Raw genomic sequence first — 27,433 nt, 5'->3', positions numbered from 1 at the left:
GAACAGGTATTCCTAATAATCCTTTAGGTGAGTTTATATTAAGAAGTAGCAGGTGCATGTTAATTTTTAAACTGGATTATTTTTGAAAATTCAGTTATTATTCAATGTTGTGTACTGTATGTGAACATCTGTCATGAGAAATAGCTTGTTCAGGATAGTGCCAAAATGAGAGAAAAAAATTAATTCAAAAGTAAATAACAAACAAAAAAACCTTAAATGTTCAACTTTTTCCAGATTCTACAACACTGTTTGAAAAAATGGTCAAAAAATGGTATCAAGTGGTCCCAAGCTAAAGAGTACCCTTTCAAAATATGTTCAATTTAGATATGTATACTGTTCATACAAACAGGCACCTCTGAGGTACTAATATGAACTCTTTAGGTGCAAATGTGTACTTTTTGATAGGTGACCACCCCAGTAATAGCTAGGGACCATTTCTTGACAATTTTTTTCTGACAGTGAAGTAAACCTTTTTTCTGACAGTGAAGTAAACCTATGATTGTGCACATGTCCGATTTTGCATAAACTTATGATTTATGTCAATTACTTATGAAGACAAATTGCGTAGTCACCCTATAAAAAAATTGCGATGTTCAAAGCTGGTCTTAAAAGCTAAAAAGAACACACTTGTGTAAACGTAAACAAACAAAAACAAACTAGTTTCGAGGTTTTCCTTTTAACTTATTTAGTGAGACAAAACATATGGATCCAATCATTGTGCTTACATTTTCAAAACAGAAAAACGTAGTAACACGTAACAATTTGGAGATGTTTCAACAAGCTTCAATCTCATTTTAACAATCAGACCAGTTCCAACTTTCCTAAAATCTCATCTGCATACTTTTTCATAAACTGAACATTTGTCCAAGGTCATTTCAGTGGTGGTCACCCCGGTGTCAAAGGTGACAATCAAATCTCACAGGAATCCATTCATAGACAATGGCGTAGTGTTGAACACCCAGCCTGTGTCCTGTGCGGCATGTGGTGCATTTAGCTTCTAATGAATGAAACAAAAACACTCGCGAGTGGAACAATAGCACAGTTGTGCTAATAGTCAGTGGCTGCGACTGCGTATAGGTCTATACAGCGAAAACTCACAGTAGACTTCTTTATAATAAGGCAAACAGCTATGGAATGAATAACAGTGGGACATAATGGTATTAAAGTTTAAGTAAACAAATTTACTTATTTAAATAACATTAAAGGTTTTATGTTATCTTTCATTAACGTGCTCCACCTGTAACACACATTGCCTACATGAGCGCCAGAGCTCAAAATTTTGAAGATAATACATTTTTGCTAGATGTGGCACTGCTATCGGTAACATTCGTCCTGCAACTAAAGTCCTGCCTTCTAGTAAAAAAAAATCTATCATTAAAGAGCAACTATCGCCCAGGGTTTCCCGCAGCACTTTGAGTTCGGGCAGCCGCCTAAGCAGGGAAACCCTACCGCCTTAACTAGGTAAATACCCTTCACAAAAGGCAGTCAAGTGCATCTCGGAGAATAGCGCGGACGCGCTTCACACCGCTTCACACGGCCGAAATAGTCCATCAACTGTCTGGAGGATAGCCAGTTGATAAAACGCGTGTCCGTGAGAACTGTAAGTGGACTTATGTTTTGGGTTTATTTAAGCCTGTTATTGTATTAGTCTATAGTTCTTGCACTAGCTGGTGATTTTTGTTGTTTGAGCAACCTGCTAGCTCGTGCCTGTTGATTCGATATAACATTTAATTCTTGAATAATCTAGTATGTGTTCATTTTCTGTCATAGTTTCTTCAAAATAAAGTTTTATTTTAGTGTTTTAAATAAAAATATTAAAATTTTTATCATAACGCGTACGCCCCACCCCATTGATTGCCACAAACCACCCGCCCAACCCTACCACCTTAAGGGCCGATTCACACCGCCTGCATGACACGCACGTCTCAGACGCGGCTCGAGCTGCGCCGAAAACGCGTGCATGCTAGGAATAGGACCGACGCCTATTTTTCACGCCACACGCAAGCGTCTAGGAAGCGTTTCCAGGCAAAATATATGTCACCTATAGCAACAGCAGCGCGTCACAGAGAAACGCGACGCAGCCGCCACGCAACTGACATGCAACAGATAGCCACGCAGCCGGTGTGAATTGGCCCTAACTAACACATTTTCTGCAGGAAACCCTGTTGCCCGTTTCAACATTTTACATTTCCTTTGGTGTGTAAGTGTGTATTAGTACATTAGTTATGCTGTACAAAAGTACATATGCAACGATATGCAAAAGTACAAACCCCAAAGTAAATGATGCAAGTAATCGTTTCCAACACAAATCTCTTTTCTTGGACTACAACAAACATACGGATTGTAGGCAACAGTTTACTTCCTGGGCCAGTTGACGTGGACACCGACATTATCATAATTCCTCTCGCTTGGACTCATAGCCTGTAAGTTAACTCCAGTCAGCTTTGCATTGTGAGCGAATCAGGTTTAATTGTTGACCGGAAATCGTTTTCATTGTAATTTTAGCACCCGATTTTAGAAATATGCGCCTTTCCCTATTCAAGTAGATAAGACTTCAGTCTTGCAAGACAGCAGCCTGGAGGCCGCCAAAAGGGAAATTGATGTGGGGTCCCTTTCTGTGAATGAAATGCATTTAGAGATGAAAGTGTGTGTGCTCACCTGTGTTTTTGTCTTTGCTCTCCACGATGCTGCCTGCAGAGGGTAAACTGGAGATTTTTTCTTCTTCTGAATCTGTATGGAGGACTGTACTTGACTACAGAGAGAGAGACATGGTCTACGGTTTAATAACCAACACACTAATTAAACATTTAGATGTTTAAAAATGTGTGTGTGTTACCCTGCAAGAGTCCAGCCTTTCACTCTTCAGAATGGTCGAAGAGCTTTGGGATTCAGGCTCGTAATAGGAAGAACCGCTCACTTCTTCTATAACCTATAAATGGGACAAGAACACAGACAATAACTTTTTTCTGATCTATGCATTTTAGCAGATGCTTTTATCCAAAGCAACTTACACTGCATTCAAGCGAAGATATATATTAAATTTTATCTGTACGTGTTCTCTGGAAATCGGATCCACAATAATGCTTTACCAACTAAGTTACTGGAACACAGATAAATAACATGTGGCTAGGTTTAATTTAAATGTAAGTCAGGTTTACAGGTATGAGTTTTCCTGCGATCAGACCTTTCTCCACTCCTCAGCTTGCGTGCTGCTCTGGAAGCCCATGATGAGCGTTTCGGCACCAGCCACCACTTTCAGCTCATACCGCATCTTCTTATTGTGCTTGGATTTGTAGACCACGTAGCAACCCGTCAGGTCGAGCTCCAGCAGAGGGTACAGGTCTTTAGCACATTTATAACACTGCCAGCGAAAAAAAAAATGCATTACATAAACCTACTGTATAACTAAGCTATAGTTCTAATTTAAAGGGAACCTATTATGCCCATTTCTATAAGATGTAGTATCAGGTGTGCCCAAAATGTGCTTGTGACGTTTTAGCCTTAAAATACCCCACAGATCAATGTCCAAAATGCCTCTATTTGAGTGGGAGCAAGAATGCGCTGTTTTCGTGTCTGGACCTTTAAATGCAAATGAGCTGCTCCTCTTTCCCTTACCAAAATAGATAGTGAGCGTTTTCTCTTTAAAAAAATCTGAATACAGTCAGTATCTCAATATTGAGAAATGCCAAACAGCTTAAACTCGCTGAGGGCAGAAACTATGGTAATGCAGGACTGTCAGTCAGTGGTCGTGGGTGCGGTTACATCAGTGTGACGTCACATTAACAAGAGAATCAAACAGCATGTCAAATGAGACTGCTTTGGTTTAATGGGGATTAAAAAGGTAGGTGTATTTTTTTCATTGTAGGGTGGTTGTGTTCACACTGCCAACACACTTTGAGCCCATACATTTTGTAAAAGTGAATTTTGTATAATAGGTGCCCTTTAAATATAGATAATAACATGCATATAAAACTATTCACAATAACAAACAAATCAGTACAGACAAGAAATCTGGTCCAAAACCTAGTGAATCATGGTCATGCCTCACACAAAAGCTGTTTTAAGTAGACAGCAAGCATCTGCTATATGGCAATGATCCCAAGTTCAATGATGATACTCAATCATTGTTATTATTATCATTATAACATAGTCTTATTAAAGTGTATCTTAAAACACTTAATATTTGTAAGTGCTTCATATTTTATTGTGTATGGAGTCTTAATTGTAATCAATTGGGAGTATTAGTAAAGTTTCTAGTGCATTTGACATACGAAGCGCTGCCTGTGTCCTACGCCTGAGCACTTGTTAACACAAGGTTTTATTTAAGTTAAGATGTGGCCTTACCAGTAGTGAGTTGTGCTTAATAATAAAGAGCTGACGGGTCCATTTGCCCAGCCACTTTTTCCTCCAGAGGTATCCACAGATGCGTGACTCCGGCACCGGTCTTAAGCAGGGTTGAGAGGCGCTCCACCGGATGTAGTGAGCTCTGTCCTTCACAAACTCATCATCATCCTCCTCACCATACGACTCATAGTGACTGCTGTCTGAGTCCACTTTATCTGGGGTAAAGACATGAGAGGTTTTAATAATACACTCAAAAATGTATCACGTCAATTCAAGACACATATTAACCCATATGGATTCGTTTTGGATGATGGATGGCCTTCAAATAATTGGTTACTATTCGATGCCATTACAATATTAACTCTAAATATTTTCAGCTAAAATATTTCTTTTTGTGTTTGTCTCATTGTAGTTGGCGTATATTCTCACCTGTAGACTCTCTGGCTGGCAAAAATGGTTCTGCTTCCTCATAGCAGTCTTCATCCTCTAAACACGGAGGCTGTGAGGGGACAGCAGGACCTACCGACTGAAAACACACACAAACGAAAAGTATTTTTATAGTGAGGACATCACTGGTCTGAAAAACATTACCAAACACATGACTAAAAATAGTTCAGTTTTATACACAGACTAAGCTCTAGTTTAAACCCATTAGCCAACCTTGAAGTACCATTAAACCACACTGAGACTGCTCAGAGCAATCACACATCATTGAATGCCGACAAAACAGACACCTAAAAATATCACCTGAATTTGATAAACTTTGTATGTTAGGCTTAGACTAAGGAGAATATTTGTGAAGATAATTTTTTCGTATGGAGCTTTGAAATCAGCTCTGGGTTTAAAGAAGGACAGAGCGATGTGTATGTTTTCAGCTGTGGAAAGGGTCAGTTGGTTCATAGTGTTTATGATGGTGGTGCAGATGGTTCTGGAGAAACACAGCTGACAGACAATGGCTGTGGTCTGTACTGGGGTCAGTAATTTGTAGTCGGGCGCTGAGGGCACAAGAGCAAATGAGTGCAACTAAAACAAAGGTTTCTGAGAGTTCAAAACAGGAAGGCAAATGCAGAGAGCACAGAGTAGAGATTTTTAGGTCTTACATCTTGCATTATTTAAGTCGGGGTTGTTCAATTTCAATGCATACAACTAGACACAATGCTTTTAATATTCAAACTAAAATGAGAAATGTATGTAAATCTAAAAATATTGTAAAATATTTGACCTGTAAATCTGTTTACAATCTTGACTACATATCCAAGTGGCAGAACTTGTATAAGTACCAGATTTACTTATTTGTAATGCAACATGTGATGTTTAAGTGAAAAAATTAATTTAAAGGTGTAATGTGTACATTTTCACCACTAGAGGTCGCTATTTCACAATAACAAAGACGAAGGTTAATTACGTTATGAAGAAGAGTGGAACGATAGGAGATGTTGTTTTTACCATCAAGAGACGTATGGAATTTGCTTATCATGTTCATGGATGAAGTAATAATGTTATGTTTTTTTACCTGTACATTTGATCACATTATTTTATGCCATCGTAATGAATTAGTTGCAAGGTAGACAGTTGTGTGTTAGATGCCGTGTAACCGCCACTTCTGCATTTGTCCATTGTGTTGTCATAATTTCTAAATGTGAAACTCTGTAAAGGGCAGTTATTAAAGCAACACTATGTAGTTTCCCTGTAAAAATGACTTACAGCTCCCCCATGTGGTTGAAAAGCGCAACAGTGCCTGGTCTCAGACACTCTTCTGCAGGCAGGGGGAGGGGCGGGGCTGTGTGCTCTACCCTCCACCGCCACTTTCAGAGTGTGCTTGTAGCAGCTAGGAGGCTGCTCAGGTTGCAGCAACAGTACAATTTATCCAACTAAAAGTTGTTCTATCACTGAGATAATTTTAGGGACATTATTTAAAGGTAAAAAAACTACATAGTGTTGCTTTAAGTCACTAAAAGGGCGACAATTATAAGGGAGAAGAGACTTTATAAACTTTAATAACTAGCTTCTGGTAACAACGTCATCTTGGACTCACTGTGCAACGTACCCATGGCAACCAACGCTCACTAAGCTAAAACTCTCCCGTGAATCGCGTGAGTCCAAGATGGTGCTGTTACAGGAAGCTAGTTATTATAGTTTATAAACTTTTAAATATGGATATTTTTCTTACAAAATCGCATCGATTACCCACAGAAGACCTTTATTAACCCCTTCTGTGAGGAATGAATGCACTTTTGGTGGGTTTAAAGTCAGAAGTTGTTCCCTGATCCCTGTTTTCTCCCATTATAAAGCTTGGAAAAGCAAAGACATTTACTTAAATATCTCCAAATGTGCTTGTCTGAAAGATGATGGACATGTGTACCTCAGATTTCTTAAGAGTGAGTAAATCATGGGTTAATTTTGATATTTGGTTGGTATCACTTTAACAAATCCTTGGGAACTTTTGGGGTAATGTAAGTAAACAACTGCATTAAATATATCACACTTTGCAAGTAGTTTTTGGATATTTTATTACAAAATTCTTACACATTATGGCTTTAATCAAGATAATATATGATTACTGTTGGCATACATTTGCGTAAACACATTTTTTATTCACAAACAATGAAGTCTGGTACTTTTCTATGGTACAGTAATTGACACCATGTCATACAATTTTTTTAACAGAGCTTAAACAGACATTTCATTAATTTTTACTAAATTAGACAAGCCCTCTTACTAGTACTTACAGGACTTCAAATCTTTATCTAACACAACATATCACCCACAACTGTGACTTTCCTATTTTAATTTGTTTGTATGTTGGAAGGTGGGTGTTTAACTCTTGAATTGTATAATGTTATTGAAAATGTTCTTGTCTTTAATCTTTGCAGAATTTCATTCTGTCTGTTTACCCCCTCTCATATTTGAGGGGAGGCGTGGTTGTGTTTTAAAGCATGTTCAGCTCTGGGGATCAGATACATATCTGTGAATGAAAGATGAAAGGAGCTTTTGTGTGTCCATGAGTGTGTGAGAGAAATAGGGATAGAGGGAGGAGAAAAACTTAATGTAAGGCTGAAAAACATGTGTAGGGGTGATAGTGACAGCCAGAGACAATTCACCATAGAAATTTTCATAGAGCTAAAACTCTATAAGAACATATTTAAACATGTTTTTGGGACAGGCGGCACAGGCAGAGGGGGGTGTTGAACTTTTGTTTAGGCTGTAAAACATTCATTGCACATTCCACATTTCCCCTTTACACAATCGGAGGCAATCTGTCTTACACAAACCATGATAAAACCTAATGAAAACGCCTTTTGCCGTCATCCCACATGGAGATCTTACAGACACTTTAAGACATACTCAAATACATGCAGGTCATTTTAACCCAGTCAAAGTGATCTTACTTAGTTACCTCATGAAGTACTGAAGGAACCAATCAAAAAGCTTGTAAAATCCCTCCCACCTTTCTGCTAACCCACATCTATACACAGAAACCAAGCTTATGGACTATTGAGCAAAATAAAAGGGGCCCATATCTCACAGGCCCTTTTAAAAAAAACAAGAAAATCTACAGGTGTGCAAAAGAGAGTATGTGAGAGAGTGAGTGTGTGTTTAACATGGTACTTTGATGGTTCTACCACGGTACACTGAAGTACAGTATACTACAATAATGAAGAATCATTACCATATTTATTTACCATAGCACTATCAAGGTACTTGCATACATGAGGTCTCTGAAATGCCCAACTACATGTACCATCCAAATCACCCATATATGCACAATCCGTGGGCTCGGTGCATGGATACTCATGGGACGGAGCCTGTTTGGTTGGCATGGAAACCCCACGATTTTGGCATACACTTGGCGGGTGACCTCATCTCTCCCACACCTCCCAGGAGATCCTCCTCGCACCATCCGTCTTCCTTCCCATGCATGTGGTTGTCCTATCAGTTCATCTCAGTATCACTCCATCACCGTCTCTCTATCACGTAGACAACGATAATTATTCTCCCAAATGTCCACTTCCTCTATGCTCCATCCCTTCCAGCCAATCACGTTGCAGCGCTGGGTCATCGAGATGGGCCTCCTGTTTAAACCTGGCATTTCCTGTCAAAGATATTGCCCTCCCCCTCACTTCCTTTACTTCAATCTTTTTCAAACAACCTTTTGATTTTGCTCAGGGCTCTGGAATTGGGTAACTTCCCATGACTTTTAATTGCTGTGATCTAGGAAACCCAAGATAGGTTTTTCAGAAGATAGCTAAGGCATCCAAGGATGTCAAGGAATATGTCTTGTTTCAGAAACGGATGTTGTTTTGAAGTAATTTTGAATAATTGGAAATAAAGTTTTTTTTTATAGAAATATCCGATATAGATATTTCATTTACCAGATTATAATAAGAGCTTTGTTTGATAATTTTCCGAGAAATAAAATTTTATAATTTTATAAGAAAAGCTGGTAACACAGGGGCTGTGACGGTTGTCATGACCAATGCGGTGACGCAGCGCCATCGTGGTGGTGAAGTGCAACCCATGGTGGTGTGCACATCACAAACTATAAAAAACAATCTCTCCCAGCGAGATGTCTTCAAGTTTGTATGAATGCAAACTGCCGGTAAACTGAGTCAGTTAGCTTTTTGCAAGGGGAGGCAACTGATATTAGTGATAACTTGCTGGCATGGGGGCGGAACAATGAGGCAAGAAAAAGTATCAATCAGCGTTACCAGTACACGTTTTCGGAAAACTGGAAACATTATAGTCTCAATAAGGTTCCTCACCATGTGGAAAATGTGAACGCGTCGCTTTCCTTCTTTTCCTTCTGGGCTCTCCAGAACGTCATTGTAAGTAACCTGAAGTTGTGAACAGCACCCACCGGCAGAATAAGAAATCTGCGCCTATGAGCACGCAAGTTTGTTAAGAAACTAATATCTGATACTCGCTTACATTTTTACATTTATATTATATTAAATCTATCTATGCATTATATATAAGCCTATAGACGGTTTCAGCAGTAACAACATAAACAAATGGCTTTCGTGGAACAAACATAACTTCTGGTAAACTCTTTTTATTTATTATTCATTTTAGAGTAGTTTATTTCTGATAGCAAGCAAAATAAACAACAAGTAGATGACCTTTGTTCAAATCATAGCTAAAGCGTATCAAAAACTACATTTAGCTAACATTACTTTTATAAAATGTGTACTCTATAATGTATACAATCTTAAAGGCGCTCTAAGCGCATTGACGCGGTTTAGACCATAAAACATTTTTTGTTACATACAGCAGACATCTCCTCACTATCTGCTTGCTGCCTGTCCGCTGATCAAACTGTAAAAAAACGTGATCTCTGTAGACAGCTCAGGCTCGAAAAACGGCAATATCAACATAGTGGCCAAACCTAGCACAACAAAACATAACAAAGTGTTCCAGCCAATAAACGACAAGAAGGATTTGGGGGTGGGGGTTGGGCGCGTTAATGAAAGCACGGACGGGAGAGGGAGGGGGAGGCGTTAGCTACGCTCCGTTTGTTTTAAAACAGTTCAAACATCAACAGGAAGTGACGTTGCACATTATTCGCTTAGAGAGCCTTTAACTACAGATCGGCTGCCAAACCTTCCATCAAAAAGCGGTACTCTATGATTGCTGTCTTCCCTCGTCTTTAGGAAACCAAAACATTTGTTAATTTCAACAAGGTATTTGTTTCAGAGTTCAGTTAAGCAACTAATCACACCATTAAACAAACCAAAACCGGAAGTAAAGTTCCGCTCAGATGCGTAATCGCGTCACCGCACATGCTTCTGATGAAACCGTCTATATGCATCCATGCGTGCATGCCCACACACACAGATTCAATAACCATCGCACCACTGTGGTAAATTGGTGCATTACCATTGCGGTGGTACCACCATGCCACCGTCACAGCCCTAGGTAACACTTTTTTTACAGTGACTTTTTTAAACTACTAAATTAATAACAGTAAGTTATGCATAATTACATGCACCTAACCCTATAGTAAGTATACTGTATATTGTTAATCATTATTACTCAGTAGTTAAATGTATAATTGCACTGTTACAGTGACACCGTAAAATAAAGTCTAACTGAAAAGTTTTGTACAAAATAACAGCAAGACAACTTTATAACAGCACGTACTGTTGTGAGTGCTGAAAACAAATGAAAGATTTTTTTCTTATTTAGTTTCATTTAGTTTTACTCTTAAGACATCCAAAGAATTTCACTTTGGGATTAAACATTTACATCCTCATAATGATTAATTATGAGTCAACAAAGGTTCATCAAACCACTTAAAGGAGAACACTATAGTGCAGACTCACAAACTACAAAAACAAAACATAAATTGCCCAAGTCAAACTCCCTAACATTCTTGCTGTTCTGTAGAGAAATAAATTTAGTACAATCAAACTTTCCTAACCACTATCTTAAAACTTAAATGTGTAATTTCTACACCACTTACAACATTAAATGGAATTGTCACAGGTTTCCTCAACACTATCCTATCTCTTATTGGCTGGACAAGCAATTACACCAATGTCAAGCCAATGTCCCTCTGTCAGGCTGGGATATTCAAACAAACATTTTGTAAATATCTCAATATAGCACCATTTTACACAGTAACATTAGATCAGGTGTAGGTTTTGATATGCTTTAGCAATGATCTGAACTAAGGTAATCTAATTTTTTTTTTTGCTTGTTATCAGAAATAAACTACTCTATGGACTTCAATGTTATTGATTCTTCGCTGAAGTTTACCGGAAGTTAAATTTGTTCCACGAAAGCTGTTTGTTCATGTTGTTACTGCTGAAACCATCTATAGTATGTTTTTTATGTCTATAGTACACAAACATGGCCGAACGCCTTGCAAAGCATAGTTAATTTGACTCGTCCATGTACACAGATGTTCGACGCATACACATTGCTAAATACACTCTGTATACGCATGCGCAGGCTACTCATACAAAGTCTACGCGGTTACAAAAATCCATCTGTGTGTGTATATGCAGACCCTTGAATATGCGTAAACCCTGAACTATAATTCTAGCTTTAGATAACACACCCATATGTTATGCACCCATTACCCAATGACCATGGACCAATAGTAGATCAAAAGTTTTCACCACCCATCATTAACGTCATTTCAAACAAAATCAGACCAAACAGAACTTCACTTTCTTAGTTCTGATACAAACATCCTTATTGTAAAGTGCCTATTCTAACATCCCAAAAATGACACACTTTTGACATAGCTTAATCTGATTGTGTCTACTCGACATTTATGAGATTTTATCATGTTTATGTCTACAGTTTTTACTATCCCTGTTGTGTATATGTGGTTGCCTGCTTCAAAATCTTTGGTTACGGAGAGGGATTTGACCTTTGACTTCCTGCCTTGCACAACCCTTGGGTGAGATGAGGGGGCAAGACCGTACGTAAGGTTGTTCAGAAACTGGGAGGCACTCATCAGGAGCCCACAACACAAGCTTGGGTTCAACCCTAAAGCTCTGGGCCTCACAACCGCTAGTGTGCAGCCTGCTGATCTGCCCTGTTATTATGGCCGCAGAACTGGTGTCGCTTAAAATACACATCACAGAGCGAGTACACACTGCAGTGTGCCCTACCGTATACATTACAACACCATCAAACTCTGGTGTCCTCATCACAGTCCAGCACACACTATGGTTTTAATGGTAAATATATTACAGTACTGCATGTCACGTTTCTCATACATTTATTAATTTATATGCATGTGCTTCCTTTTAAATACATTACAGCAACATCTTAAGCTATCATCCTACTGTATAGCTGAACTGTACAGCAGACGTACAGAAATAATCTTTTATTAGTATATGCAGCCAAGACCCAAAAATAACGTGGGTCGCACCTGCACATGGTGGCTGTAAATACTTTTTCACTACAGTATGTGCAATACTATATATTTTTAAAGTCTGGTGTTTGCCTAAGCGACTATTTGAGGTTTTAAGGTGCTTCGAACAGAATTAATTTAAAGACGCAGGACAAAATATTTTCTTGTCAAAATTATATTATTCAGCTGGTTTATTTTTATACATTATGATTTTTTTCCTCATATTTTACTGCAGTTTTGGTGTCTTAATGCAAGGAATATCAACACATTCTCACTACCAAGTCGTCAAAAAATAAAAGATCATGATACGCCTTTGACATCACTATAAAGACACTAAAGGTCACTTTTTAACACCCAGGGTATCCCCTCCATTAACGTCCCTTTTTACGTGCATTTCACCTTAATTTTTGGTGCTCAGGGTTTCCCCAAATCAGCGTAAGTTTTTGACATGCAAAGTATTATTTTCAGTTGTTTGGCTTTTGTGTCAAATAAAGAAAGATGATTTTAATTATTTGCAAGTGTACAAGTAGAAATCATTTTTTATATGTTTTTACTTTAAAGATGTAACTTCACAAAGGTGGAAATTTAAATTTTCCATTGGATAGAAAGGCAATCCTAGTTTAACCACATAGTGACGCCTAGGGTACCTTTGAAAACAAAGTGTATACATAATAAAATCTTATGAGAACGTTGATTCTGACTGGCCAGATAACAACTACCTGAAACCAATATCACAGCCTCATCCAGGTACTGCGAGTCATTTTGACAGGTGCAGTTTAATTACTTTAAATAAATGTAACATAAACATGAATAATTAATAACTCATACAGTATAATGGGCATACACACCAAACTCGAATTCAACAATTTTTGCAAGCAGATTACGTACAGTTACGTAAGTTAATGCAAAGACTTGAATAGACGCATGGTCAAGATGCGAATGTGAATGCCGCAAACTGGACAGGCCGATTGCCGCGAAATGTGCTATTCACCTCAAACCCTTTTGCTTTATGTATGGTGTTATACTACAATATATAAGGAGTTTGGTTTTAAAACGTGATAAACGCCATTTTAAAATCAGTTTTTTTATCAGGTTAGTATTAAAAAGTCAATTCTTACGCAAAATCCGATATTCTGTCATCTTTTTTTCAAAACTGCGACAAATGACAAGGCTTTGAATACACACAAATCCTAGTATTCCTCATCTACTTTGTACTTCGTGATCAACAAACAAACAAACAAAAACAAAATAGTAATTTTGATTGCATTAATAAAAATGTGACGAAGAAAAAATGCCAGCTGTTGCTTGTTCTCACACGACAGCATCAAGCTTCTGACATGCTAACACATTGACCCCAGGGGATCTTATAAAAAACTTTCCATTATTTTACCCGAAGTCATCGAAAATCAGGCAGGACCAAAACATTTTTCTTTTAGTGACAACGTCCCAAGCAATGACAGTGTTCTTAATATGACAAAGTAAGTGCTTTGATTAATAAATTTATACATTGATTCAATAGATTTATAGCATTTAAAAAAAACTTAATCAGCAGAAAAAATAGTCCGTTTTTATAATAAATCTTTGAAAATCACATATTGGATTTGAATTTTTAATGTTATTATAATCTAAAGATGCTATGTGAAAGTTTGTAACAGAAAATAGTGGTTTCATCTTGGTATAGATTTTCACAGAAATTAGTCAAAATGGATTTATTGCGTTTTGGGAACCAAACTCTTCATTTATACTCACATGGCAAGTGGTCGTGTTTTAAGCAGGATAAAGTACATCCAGGCAGTTGTTGTTGCAAATAAATCCCTTTATGGTGATACAAGACCCTGTCAGAGATTCATTCTGCAATAACAACTAAATGGCTGTATATTATCCTTTATGTCCCTGTCCCTTTCTCTTAGAAAGATAAAATGGAATTTTAATTTCTTTGCTCATGGTTTTGTAGTGGTTTCCCTAGAGCAAGTGCTGCTATCTTTGTTTTTCCACATCATGAATCAACAAGAGGATAAAAACTGGAATGCTATCTTCTGATAACTTCTTGTCATCACAACACAAACACACACAGAGGCCTTGACGTGCAAGTTGTTTGCAATATTATTTGTCTGGAATCCTCCAAAAATGCAGAATTTAAACAGTACCCCTACATACACACAAACTCCCACACCATTCATTCCTGTGAATGGAAAGGGAGTCTATTCAGATAATGATGATGTAATCATATGTGAATATGTTAGTGTGATTGAATTTTATAGGCTAAAAACATTTGCAAAATAAGCTAACCTTAGGGTACAAACAAACTACACTTTATTTAAAACATGTTCCCCACTCAGTGGATAAATCTCCATTGACAGTTTTCAAGAATGTTGCATTATTTTTTAGATTCTGTTTTCAAGAAGACCACGTCTATCGTCGATCTTATTTAAGGCATTAAACAAAAAACCCATTTAAGAAAAACCCATTGTTTTTTTATTGTGTGCGATGTACTGGTAAAAATTCTCCCCAGAATTAGTCTTCTCGCAATATTAACGATAAAACCTAGCTGTTGCTCCTCGCGTTTCGGGTCCCGTGTCCATTTAGGCGGACCGTCAATTCTGGGCGTGGGGTTTGTAGCTTAATCTGTTAGATGAAGAGCACATTTCCTTTCTCTCTGTGACTTACTTTTTCTACAGATAACATTTCAGCTGAGTTTGATGACAAGCTTATGCTAGGTTATTACTCATGCAGTCGCTAATCTAGCAAAAGAATTGTCATTTTCGCCATTTTTAAAAAAAATAAGTACTTTTTAACCACAACTTCTCATCCTGCACTAGCCTTGTGATGCACCAGTGCGACCTTACGTATTACGTAATCATGTCAAAAGTAGGGATGCTCCGGTTGACCGGCAATAAATCAGAACCGGCCGTTTTTTTTTTTGCCGATTTTTACAAAAGTGCGCCCGGGTGCACAGACTACATATTAAAAATTTGCAAACATGTCTTTTGTGTAAAAGTATTTCGAAATCTGTGCGCAGGACGTTAAGATTGCAAGCCAATGTCGGCAAAGGACAAGTTAATCGCGGAGAAACAACAGTACATTCGCAGGGCTCTCAAGTCTCACGCATTCACTGTGAGATACACGCATTTCAGTCAGTTCACACACTCACACCTTGTATTTCTAAAAGACTGATACATTTTCCTGTTATATTACAATTAATGGACGAGGCGCAGTTTTTTGTCAGGTTTAGCTGTCTCAAGGTGTCCTCGCGCTCCTCTGAGGACATTCACTCGGATGCGCGGCGCGCGCATGCACAAAGCGAAAGTTAGAAGATCAAGATCCGATAAATGCGGTAAATAATGCAGGTTTCTTGAATATAGCCAAATACGTGTTAAATTATAATTGATTAATTCAAAAACTCTCCAACTGCTTTGCAATCAGATGCTTTAGCTTACCTGAAACTAATGTAGAGGCTTCCTGAAATTAACGAAAGGACCAGAGATGTATTTCATTATTATTGCCATGTAGTAATAAACATGTAACCTTATCTCTCTCTTAAACACAGTTTAAAATACAAGCTGATGGCAAGTGGTGCAATCCATTTAATTTTAATTCTGATACATTTGTATTTTTTTAATATGTAGAGCAATTTGTTTAATTTGGATGAATTTGTCTGTCTTTTATCAGACTTACCAATTGTTATTATTTATATTTGTGCTGGTCAGTTATGAATAAAGGTAACATTGAACTGCTAGCAAAAACTTGAGAATTTGGTGGATGTTAACAGATGTTATCTCACTCCAAACTTATAAATTAAACCTGAGAGCCCTGCATTCGCCACAACAAACTTGATCAGACATTTAAGTTCATCACCTGATAGAACACAATAAGTATCAAAAGTCTGTTGATAATGCAAAACAGGCAAGACCATCAACCCTCACTCAACCATCCATGTCATGGTCTCATTTAATTTAACCACTTATGTTTGTATTGAATGTAGCCTACTGCAGTTACTGCTGTTAATTTGAGATGGTTACAGTTACCAAGTTACCATGGTTACCAAGTTTAGCCTGTTAAATACCAAATAAACATCTTGTTTATGTATACTTTCATTCTTTCTTATTTGATGCTTGATAAGAAAAAAAAATCGGAAATCGGATCGGAATTGGGCAATTTGCTTGTTAAGAAAATCGGTATAAAAATCGGCCATGAAAAATCAAGATCGTGCATCCCTAGTCAAAAGGTCCACTATATGGAGAAAAATCCTGGATACACATCTTGGATGACATGGGGGTGATTTTTTTTAAAATAAAAGTGGAATAATCTTTTAGAAATCTAATTTAGGTTTCAGGTAAATGTCATGTATTATGTACAAATAAATATGAATCTCACCTGTAAGAATGTATCTATTTGCAGACCATAAAATGTAAACTCTGTCTGGGTGTCAGTTTTACTGCATAAATATTATATTGTAATGACTCACTGTGGGTTGGAGCCATTCGGTCGAGGAAGCCGAAAGAGCTTCTTCAGCCTCGGCTGTGGTGCTTTCCCTGAGATCACCAGGTCCACCAGACGGACAGTTCATAATCATGTACTCCGCATCTTCTGCTACATATAAAACACACATATCATACCTATTAATCCAAGAAAACCGTTTTTATAAATATGCATCCTCTGATCTTCACAACATAAAGCTTCCTCCGCAGGCTTAGCAACCATTATTTCAACATATTTACACATCAACAACAATTCAGTATACTGGAACTTGGCCTGCTTTGAGGAACAACACTGTGGACTGGTACACAGACGTTAGCCAATCATAAAAGAAGTCTTAAAGCCACCCTAACAATAACAACATTAAAAAAAAGAGAGGTTTTGAAACTCAATTTTTTTTGGTGCAGGAAAGTGTGACTAAAATTTTAACGATTGGTGAAATGTAAAATAAACAGGTGAATTAAGTAGGCCATATCACTGCATATCCATCATGATGCTGCACAGGCCAGACTTGGCTTGTCCCACAGAGATGAGGTCACAGTCAGGACAGCACAGAATAGCTGGATTTTTTCAGACAGAGGAATTTACAAGCCGGAGAGAATGAGGAAAGTAGCGGTCTTTGAATTTAACATCTGTCCCTCATAACCTCTCCATGACCCAACGTTGACTCCTTTATACAGAATGTCCTGCAAATGCCTTGCATTCAGATAACTGCTAATAAATCTGTCCACCTGCAGGTGGATATGAAGTTTGTTCAAAGATCAGGACCTTTGTGGTACTACTGTGGGTAGTGCCAGGTAGTATATAGAGTTTTGGTTATATTTTATATATAACCTATATAAAATATATACATTAAGGGGTCCTTGGCCTGAAAATTGAATGTTGAATACTTTATATGCTTTTATATCTCAAAATCAAACTTTATAAGATGCATTAGACCCATCCATTGAGAGCTACATTCACAACCCTAATTTATTCACATACAGTACTTACACATTTACAATCAATTGACAGACAGATGAAGAGAATCAAGTGGTTACCTGGTGTGTCCTTGTTGTCCTGTAGTTTACAGAGCAGCTCTGAGATGGATTTTTTCTGGGCCTGAGCGATATAGCTGAGATTTTCACTGTCCAGAACCAACAGGAACGCCTGCAGGTCCGAAACCAGCCGGGCCAGCACTAAAAACCAAAAAAAAACAGATACCAATAAGAAAACAAAGCCTGCAGTATATGATAAATATGCCCAAATGCATATGAAGGTGAAATACAATCATGTAATGAAGATACGAATATCCTATCATAAATCATGAATAACCTTCTCAAAACTATCTTCCTGAGTGACCTGTCATAACTATACATGTAGCTCATTTCCAGAAAACAACTGCATTCAGTTTATTTAACCACTAAAATAAACAGGTCCAAGTACTGCTGATCAAATTAGTTTTTGCATTTCCAAATGCAAGCTCTGTACATAAAAGACGCTGACATTGCTACTCAAGCATGGACCTGTTCTAGTTTCTTGGTTTTCTCAGCTAATTCCATGTGCTCCACGTTTTGCATTGTTCATCCTAAAGTGACTTGGTTACTAGGTTAGAGTGCATTCCTGTAGCTAAACCCATATCCAAATTGGACACAGTGATATGTGTGGGCTTCAAACTTTTTTTGTATAGATTTTTTTATACACATTCCTATACAAAGCAATAAATACGATCAATCAAGATTAAGAAAGCAATTGTGTGAAAGCGGTTTTGATTAGACACATATTGAGGTACGTTTATTACTAAATATTACTCGCGTTGCCATGGTTATCTGCCTGGCCCGAAGTTAACTTCTGGTCTGTGCTTGTTTATCTGTCTGGCTAGCGACTAAACTGACCTCTGGAACAAATACGTTGTGGAAAATAAAATTTTGTTGAAAATTAAAAGTTTTGGTTTCCAAAAGATGAGGGGAGACTGTGAGCATGGATCACCGCTGTGGCAGCCAGGCAAAATTTGATGGATCTGTAGCTAACATTGTATACATTCATTTTACACAGTAACTTTAGTCAATACACTTTAAATATAATTTGTTATACAACAGTTCTTTCTGGTTCTCGAATCTGATTGGCTAAGAGCTATGCGATATTGTGCTGATAACGGCACTGTAACCGCTTCACCTTTCGTATTATTCCGCCACCTAGTGAATGGAGGTCCTCTAAACAGGCTCATCTCTGAATGGAGAAACAGCACCCACACACGGACCTGGACACACACACAAACGCGCTGTTTTGAATCACGCTCCGTGTGTCTCATTAGTTCACTAGCTCATAAATCAGTCTGTGCATCCCAATCGGAAGTTATTATTCCGTCAAAGATCAGCGCTCTTGGATGCTACGTTAAACTTAATGGGATTAATGTGTTGTCACGTCGTGTGGACACTTGGAAAGAGGATTGTAAACACTCATTTTCTGGAGCTATATCTCTAATCAGAACGCGAAAACACCGTGGAACTGCAGGTAAGCACCGCAGCTTTTAAATGTGGACATTGATCATTTATTTTATCGTGACGGCCTAATCGTGCCTCTGGCCTAATCACAGCCGTGATGATATAGAGCTATATCACACTCCTACTCGAGCGATATTGCTTAAGTAAGGTAACTTACTAGTTATTGATTTAGCTTGTTATCAAAAATAATCTACTCTAGAAGGAAATTATTAAAGTCTACAGGAAATTAAGTTTAGGCCTCAAAGGCTGCTTGTTTATGTTGTTGCCACTAAAACGGTCTATAAAGTGGCAAAATTTTGTAAACTTTGTTGGAGAAGATTTCATAAAATCAGTACCTTATGCCAGTGGTTCTCAAACTGGGGTCCAGGGCCCCCAGGGGGGCCACGAGATGGTGCCAGGGGGGCCCCAGTTTTATGACATTTTATAAAATACATTCATTTATCATGAATTCTGTGTAATTAAACCTAAAAAAATAAGGCTACGAACCAACAGCACTACTTTGTATAAATTAATATGTTTTGTTTAATTAAAATGTTACATTTTAGAACAGTTTTTGTCATAAATTTTCTTTGGGGGGGCCGCAAAGGAATGCATCGTACACAAGGGGGGCCGCATGCGGAAAAAGTTTGAGAACCACTGCCTTACGCAGCACAAACACAGTCTTGTAATCCGCCATGATTGTTGTGTTATACTAATGCGTACCTATTTGCAAGACGTCACCACTATCAGAGATTTACATTTTTATAGGTTACACGGAGACAACAAGGAGTCGTTTCAAAAACTTGGAAACTTATCTTTAAAAATGTGCATTTTGAAGACTCGAAAACTCCTTGCCGAGTAAACGAACAACCAAACAGCATAAAAACTTTGTCGTATAAAGGGCCCGTGTGAATCAAGCTGTGATATCTAATGACTAAGGGTGTCACAATTTTGATTTTAAATCAAATCGAAATTAAGTCACAACCTTGAACTTCGAATTAAATAATGGAATCGTCAATGCTCTGAACTGAGATCTGTTTAAGTTTCACAACAACTTATTTCAGTTGCGAGAGTTATGAAAACAGCATTTAAACATGACTTATTGGGGTATAGTCTCACAATCCCAACTGAAGGTATAAAAGCGTGTTTTTAAGATGCAAAGTACTGACAGGAACGTTCATCTGACAGGAAGTTTTCGTTTGATCAGCTATGTGCCTGTACCATATTTTTCCACTGGCAGCAAGACTAACATGGCAGGGCATCCCCGGGTTCTAGGTCATATATTATATTTCATAAAAGTCTAAAAATGGCATAGAATGGCATAGAACCGAATCGCAACCTGTAATCGAATCGAGGATTTAGAGAATTGTAATCGAATCGAGGATTTAGAGAATTGTGACACCTCTAGTAATGACTAAAGAAGGAGAAGAGGTCTTTACCTGTTTTATAATGTTTTAGTGAGGTCTGTTCTCTGTCTTGCCCTTATTATGCTGCCTCCAGACAAACAGTCCACTGTTCAAATCCCTACCACAGTAAACATACAGAGACTCTACACACTGTGTACATTACACAGACACACCATCAGTGGACCTTTGTAATGCAGTCAATCCCTGCTCTCTCTCTCTCTCTCTCTCTCTCTCTCACACACACACACACACACACACACACATTTTCGGTCTGATCAATTACGAGGGTTTTAACATTTGCTAGTATTTTGGCATAGGAATCTGTCATAATAATCCATTAGATTCTTTGTTTTCCGTCTCATTTCCTTTCACTGTTATTGAAAATAACGTAAAAGTCCATCACAACACATCATTAACATCTCTCTTTTAAAAGCCCTCTACACAAGCCAGCTGTTGTGATCGGGCTGAATGGCCTTTTGAAAAGATCTTTATAAGGGAACCACATAAGGACCTACATGAAGCTTGTAAAACGCAACAAATGATTCAGCACTTATTTAAAGATTACAGTTTAACAGCTTTCACAGTAATCCATGTCTGTTAGCACTGAGACAATCTAACTGACAAAACACAACTTTCATATATGAAGAGTTTGGTTCCAAAACGCAATAAATCCATTTTGACTAATTTCTGTAAAAATGTGTTTTCTATACCAAGAAAGTGACAAGATGAAAACCACAGTTTTCTGTTATAAACTTTCACATAGCATCTTTATGTTATTCATTAATATAATGACCATTAATACTGAACATTAAACTGGTGACAGGGCTCCAGACTGCCACCAAGTTTAACATCCAGTCGCACATGACCTTTTTTTGTGAAGTGACACTGAATTTGAAACAGCACATTGTACATTCTGCATCTGTCATTAAAGTATTTATTAGTAATACAGTGGAATTACTGGTTGCGCCCCTAAAACTTGCAGTTGGGGGCCACTGTGCTCCTAGTGAAAAAAGTTAGTCTGGAGCCCTGGATGATGTTTCTTTACAACTTCTATACACAGATCTCAAATTCATTGCATTTTCCTGTTCTCTTTTGATTGACAGGATATATCGGCCATGAATATCGGCTGCTTTTAAACTATCATCCGATAGCTAACAGTGTGAAAAATTGCTTTTATTGACAGATATATTGGTGCATCTCTAATTTCATTATTTCTTTAAAATATACAAATATAAATACATAAACACTTTCATCTTTTTCTCTAAAAATCGAAGTTAAATTGGTACCATTTCTTTCCAACAATTTCTTGATCCTCAGTTATCAAAAAGTACAATGACATTTCTCTTAATCCCCTGTTTTTACAGCATCAAAGAATGACTTCAAAAGAAACGCAACCAGACTTCAGAACAAGTGGCTTCTTATCTGACACCAAGCTTTTATCATTTGCCAAAGGAACAGAATAAAAGGGGATGTGTTTCTTTGACTCTCTTAAGAATCATATCTCTAAAAGTACAACATCAGTATCTTTGGCAATCAATTACATTAAAACTTGCCTATTTGTGTGAGTACTTTTAGTTGAATTCAAATCAGTGTTCACAATCTCTTTCAAATTCGAACAAAAAACAGATCCTCTGCAGTTTTTCCAAGAGTTCAAGACGATTTCATCCTGAACCCAAATCCCATTTCTGCAGGCTGCAGTGGTGGTTTAGGGCTCCAGCTGTGGCTACATCTCCTGGGAGTTAACATCTGAATTCCCATGGGTTTAAACAAGGTCATAAGCGAGTACTGGTAGACATCTGACTCTATGCCTCTGCAGCACTCCTCAAACACCAACTTTCAAAAACACAAGAAAATGCTGAGAATCCAGTAAATCTCACCACAATAATGAATTGTTGGTAACTTTTTATGATTGACGATCCTGCTCGAAACTATAAAAAACACTGAATAAGACCTTCACTGTAAAAAGCAAGTTTTCTGTAGGAGAGTTTTTAAAGCTCATAGTTAAACATTGTATAAACATGCCAGCAACCTGTTTTTTATTTGAAAAAGTGATGGCAAATATCGCTTTCATAGTTAACACCTATTCCAGAAACCTCAATGTAAAAAGGTAACATGTCTCTGTTTTCATTTATAAACCGCAGTGACCTTCAGTCGTGACAGAGTTGGTGGGGCAGTGCCAACAGTAAAGTCATTAAGCAAACACAGCATTATCCAGATATCAATGGCTGACTGTGGCCGAGGTCCTTCAGATGGTCATTTTCAAGGTCTTCACACAACCCTCTTTTCTTCTCCAACATCCTCCATTTCTCACTATTTTGGCAGATCTTTTATCAATGCAATAGACTTGAGGTACAGGACAGTTCACTGACACTATGCATGAGCACATTTACAGGACTGGTATTAAGATGCGTTTTGGTCGATTGGATAACAAGTGGACGAGAGAGACGGATGTTTGTTCTCACCTGATGTTTTAATCCATCTCTTTTGTCCACTTTTGACCGCTTTTCCTGATTACTTTAAGGGAATGGTCTATTGATGAGTCGTTAAAAAAAACACAAGCGGTTTAAGTTGTCATGCACTAATATTATGTCAGAGTACCGCTCCTTTCCTGTGTTGTTAGTAAACATGCTGCACAACGTTTTGTGTAGACGGTTTCAGCAGTAAGAACATAAACAAACGGCTTTCGTGGAACAAATCAGAGCCATTGAGAAAACAGTTGCGCCACCAGAAGTCCAACAGCTCGGCCGTCACGTGATTCATTGAGACTTCAGTTAGTTCCTGGAAGCTCATAGTGAGCTATTGAAATACATTGAGTAAGAGGCAAAGAACTGTGATTATTCTAATTTAATAGTCAAGAAATGCTTTCATTTACAATATTTATATATCACACCAATATGTGTAGATAGTATTTTTATATAGTTCTATCAACAATGTTTTCTGACAAATAAAATTCACTAATATGTTATTTTAGGTAAAAGTGTAGTAACCATGGTTTTCTGGTGTATTGATTACTATTAGCAAAACTATGGTTTTACTGATATTGAGTGGAAACCTCAACTTTAACCAGATTCCTAGTACCGGCACTGGCCAAACAGCCCCACAGCATAATGGAACCTCCACCAAATTTGACTGTGGGTAGCAAGTGTTTTCTTGGAACACTGTGTTCTTTTGCCGCCATGCATAACGCCCCTTGTTATGACCAAATAACTCAATCTTTGTTTCATCAGACCACAGCACCTTATTAATAAAAGGAGCTGGCTTGTCCAATTGTGCGTTTGCATGCCTCAAGCAACTCCGTTTGTGGCGTGTGTGCAGAAAAGGCTTCTTCACACCAAAGTGCAAAGTGTGCTGAATTGTTGAACGATGCACGGTGACACCATCTGCAGCAAGTTGATGTTGTAGGTCTTTGGAGGTGATCTGTTTTTGACCATTCTTCGCCTTTGCCTCTCCAATATTTTACATGGCCTTCTACTTCTGGCCTTAACCCTCATATTATGTTCCGGGTCAATTTGACCCGTTTTGATTTCTAAGCTGTCGGATAAACCAGTTAACCTGTGATTTTATTCTTGAAATTTTGTGACTTTTTCTCATTTATGGCCATAAACATGCATGCAAAGTTTAGACATGCTGATATGTTTTGAAGTGTACCAAAATAATTTTGTAACGATTTTGAGGTTCGCGGGTCAATTTGACCCGCATTTTGTTTTGCTCCAAAGCAATTGTATAGACCTAAATTAAATATATATTTTTTGTGTTTGTTGTTATGTTGGTGTTTTACTATCCTGAAATGGGGGTAAAAATGCTTCTCCTCACTATTTTTAATACTGAAAAAGACTTTTACAGACACAGATGGTAAAAGTGAGCTATGATTTCTATTTACAATTTATATGAAATACTACTTAAGTTACAGTTTTCTTCCAGAAATGTTGTCACTTTTTCTCATTTAGGGCCATGAACATGCATGCAAAGTTAGGTTACACTGATGTGTTTTGAAGTGTTTTTTTTAGCACAAATAATGATTTTTGGTACGATTTTGATGTTCGCGGGTCAATTTGACCCATATTTCTTTATTCCAAGGCAACTGTATAGACACAAATTAAATACATTTATTGCGTATATTTTGGTGTTTTACTACACTGGAAAGGGAAAAGTGAGCTTTTCCTCACTTTTTTTTAGCACTGATAAAGACTTCCTCAGACACAGAAAAGTAAATGTGAACTATCATTTCTATTTTCAATGTATATGAAATACTATGTAAAGCAGATGAATTCAGACCCACAGAAAATTCAGAGGTGAATACAGATGATGCCAGCTGTGTCCCATAAAACATGACACCAAAATAAGCACCATTTGTGTAAAATGCAAGAAGTCAGAAAGCACATGCTTGATGTGTGCACATCATGTCAATAGTGATTTTTTGAATTCGTACAATGATCCTCAAGAACAAAAGATGAGCCTATTTAGAAAAAGAAAAGCTTCATTTCATTTCACAGCAATTTTAAATTGATCATTTAGGATGTCTTAAACATATGTATGTTAAAAAAACATGTTGAATTAAAATTTAAAATCTTAAATGTTGCAACAGTTTTTGTGCAACATTTGTTAAAACAAACTTGTTAAAAATTGTGGTTAAATGCATTTTTTTTTTTAAATACTTTTTAATTTTAAGTGTTTGTAATGTGTGACAAAGACTGATACTTAAATGGTTTTGCTCATGCCTAATTCCTTCTTGTATTTTATAATGTGATATTTAAGGAATTGCATTGAATCCAATGCAGGTCAATTTGACCCGCTCCATCAAAATCGTCACAAAAATCGAACACAATACAAGGGTTAACAAGAACTGTGCCTGTGGTCTTCCATTTCCTCACTATGTTCCTCACAGTGGACACTGACAGCTTATATCTCTGAGATATAACTTTTTGTATTCTTCCCCTAAACCATAATGTTGAGCAATCTTTGTTTTCAGGTCATTTGAGAGTTGTTTTGAGGCATCCATGTTGCCACTCTTCAGAGGAGATTCAAAGAGAACAACAACTTGCAATTGGCCATCTTAAATAACTTTTCTCATGATTGGATGCACCTGTCTATGAAGTTCAAGGCTTAATGAGCTCACCAAACCAACTGTGTGTTCCAATGAGTCAGTGCTAAGTAGTTACAGGTATTTAAATCAACAAAATGGCAAAATGTATGCACCTGTCTAATTTCGCTTTGACGCATACTGCAGATTTTTTTGTTAATCCACAGCTCATTTTACTACTGAAATATTACTGTGTCCTTCAGTTATTTGATAGATCAAAATTAAATTACTGATCCAAACACCCAAATATTTGAAAATCATTAAAAATTGTCAGGGGTGCCCAAATTTTTGCATACGGCTGTAAATTGGATATTCTTTTAATATTTCTCCATGTCTCGTAGACCCAACTCTTCACTAACATGTTGCCCCACCCATTCTCACTTTTGAACTGTAAGATGTGTGGAGGATAAATATTGGGCATTGTCATAACAACGTCTCAAAGGTCAGACTACCCAGCTGAAAGACAGCTACTGGTTTTCATCCAAACTAAACACACGCAAAAACAAACCCACATCCTCGCGTGTCCTGTATTTTGTATTTCCTTTTTTCTAACCATTTTACTTTAGAGCGTAATGTTTACAGAAAGTTCACATCACAAAATAATACAAATTTCTTAAAATAGGATAGTTCACCTAAAAATGAAAATTCTGTCATCATTTTCTCATCCTCATGTTGTTTTAAACCTGAATGAATTTATTTTTTTGATGAACACAAAAGAAGATATTTTGAGAAATGATGATAAGCACACAGCTGATTGTAACCATTGACTTCCATAGTAGGAAAAACAAATACAATGGAATTCAGTGGTTACAATGAGCTGTGTGCTTACCATCATTTATTAAAATATCTTCATCATCATTTATCACAATATTTCCATAATATTTGTTTTCCTACTATAGAAGTCAATGGCTACAATCAGCTGTGTGCTTACCATCATTTATCAAAATATCTTCTTTTGTGTTCATCAGAAAAAAAGGCATTTATACAGGTTTAGAACAACATGAAGATGAGAAATTTTTCATTTTTGGGTAAACTAGGGATGTAACGATTCAATCACGATTCAATCGCGGTCCTCATTAAAAATGCCTGTCTGAAATCGATTCTGAATCGCAAGGCTGCGATTCTTTGTTTTATGCACAGCTTGTGCCTGTATTACGGCATTTGGTCAGTAGGAAGTCCTTATCAATCTAAAATCATTATGAGTCAGAGTCGTTTATAACGTGCATTTAAAAAAGCAACACTCGTTAAACAAAATCATTCAAAATATTCTTTATTATCATGAAAATACCTGAAACAATTTGAAGAACAGCGTATAAATATTCATGTGTAGACATTTCCTGGAATAGCGTTTGTAATGATACTTCTTGTGTGGCACAAAGGCAGTTTCTGCACGGGAGCGCCCTCTGGCGTTCGGATGTGCCGGGATTCCACCGTAATTCATTCAAATTCATTCATTGAGAAAACGCGCATTTGCACGATGAATCGTTACACCCCTAGGGTAAACTATCCTTTTAATTCTGCATGATGTTACCTGAACAATTAATGATAGTTTTTATGTTTTGTGAACCATGAACATGGCATGCCCATGACCTAAAATGATCTTTCGTTCAATCCCAATAAGAGGAGTTTTCCAGGTTGAAAATATCTGAGTGGAATCTGTATGCTATCAATTTACAAAAAAATGTAAATCATGTAGATTCTCATCCTAAAGGTTGTAATACAAACAAACAAACACCCCTTTTACACAGTGTGTTAATCCCATACACCATAACATTGCCATAGTGCCTTTAGTGTG

At 37.4% G+C, this 27,433-nt stretch overlaps 1 protein-coding gene across 2 annotated transcripts in view; it reads right to left on the bottom strand.

The window, feature by feature from the left end:
• LOC129414868 (actin filament-associated protein 1-like 2) overlaps positions 1 to 27,433 on the bottom strand; it is a 60,074-nt gene that overhangs the window by 18,902 nt on the left and 13,739 nt on the right. Inside the window, exons 2-8 of one of the 2 annotated variants that reach the window (XM_055168989.2) lie at positions 17,731 to 17,868; positions 16,680 to 16,801; positions 4,774 to 4,870; positions 4,345 to 4,559; positions 3,185 to 3,361; positions 2,837 to 2,929; positions 2,659 to 2,752 (exon numbers count right to left, since the gene is read on the bottom strand). In XM_055168989.2, coding sequence (XP_055024964.1) covers positions 2,659 to 2,752; positions 2,837 to 2,929; positions 3,185 to 3,361; positions 4,345 to 4,559; positions 4,774 to 4,870; positions 16,680 to 16,801; positions 17,731 to 17,868 — 936 coding nt within the window. Of the gene's footprint in view, positions 1 to 2,658; positions 2,753 to 2,836; positions 2,930 to 3,184; positions 3,362 to 4,344; positions 4,560 to 4,773; positions 4,871 to 16,679; positions 16,805 to 17,730; positions 17,869 to 27,433 lie in introns of both variants that reach the window. The other variant, XM_055168988.2, reaches the window with a different exon arrangement.

The sequence above is a fragment of the Misgurnus anguillicaudatus genome, chromosome 5 (genome assembly GCF_027580225.2).
Source record: "Misgurnus anguillicaudatus chromosome 5, ASM2758022v2, whole genome shotgun sequence".
Lineage (NCBI taxonomy): Eukaryota > Metazoa > Chordata > Actinopteri > Cypriniformes > Cobitidae > Misgurnus > Misgurnus anguillicaudatus.
The sequence above is the reverse complement of the archived record's forward strand: the minus strand, read 5'-3'. Positions and strand labels throughout refer to the sequence as shown.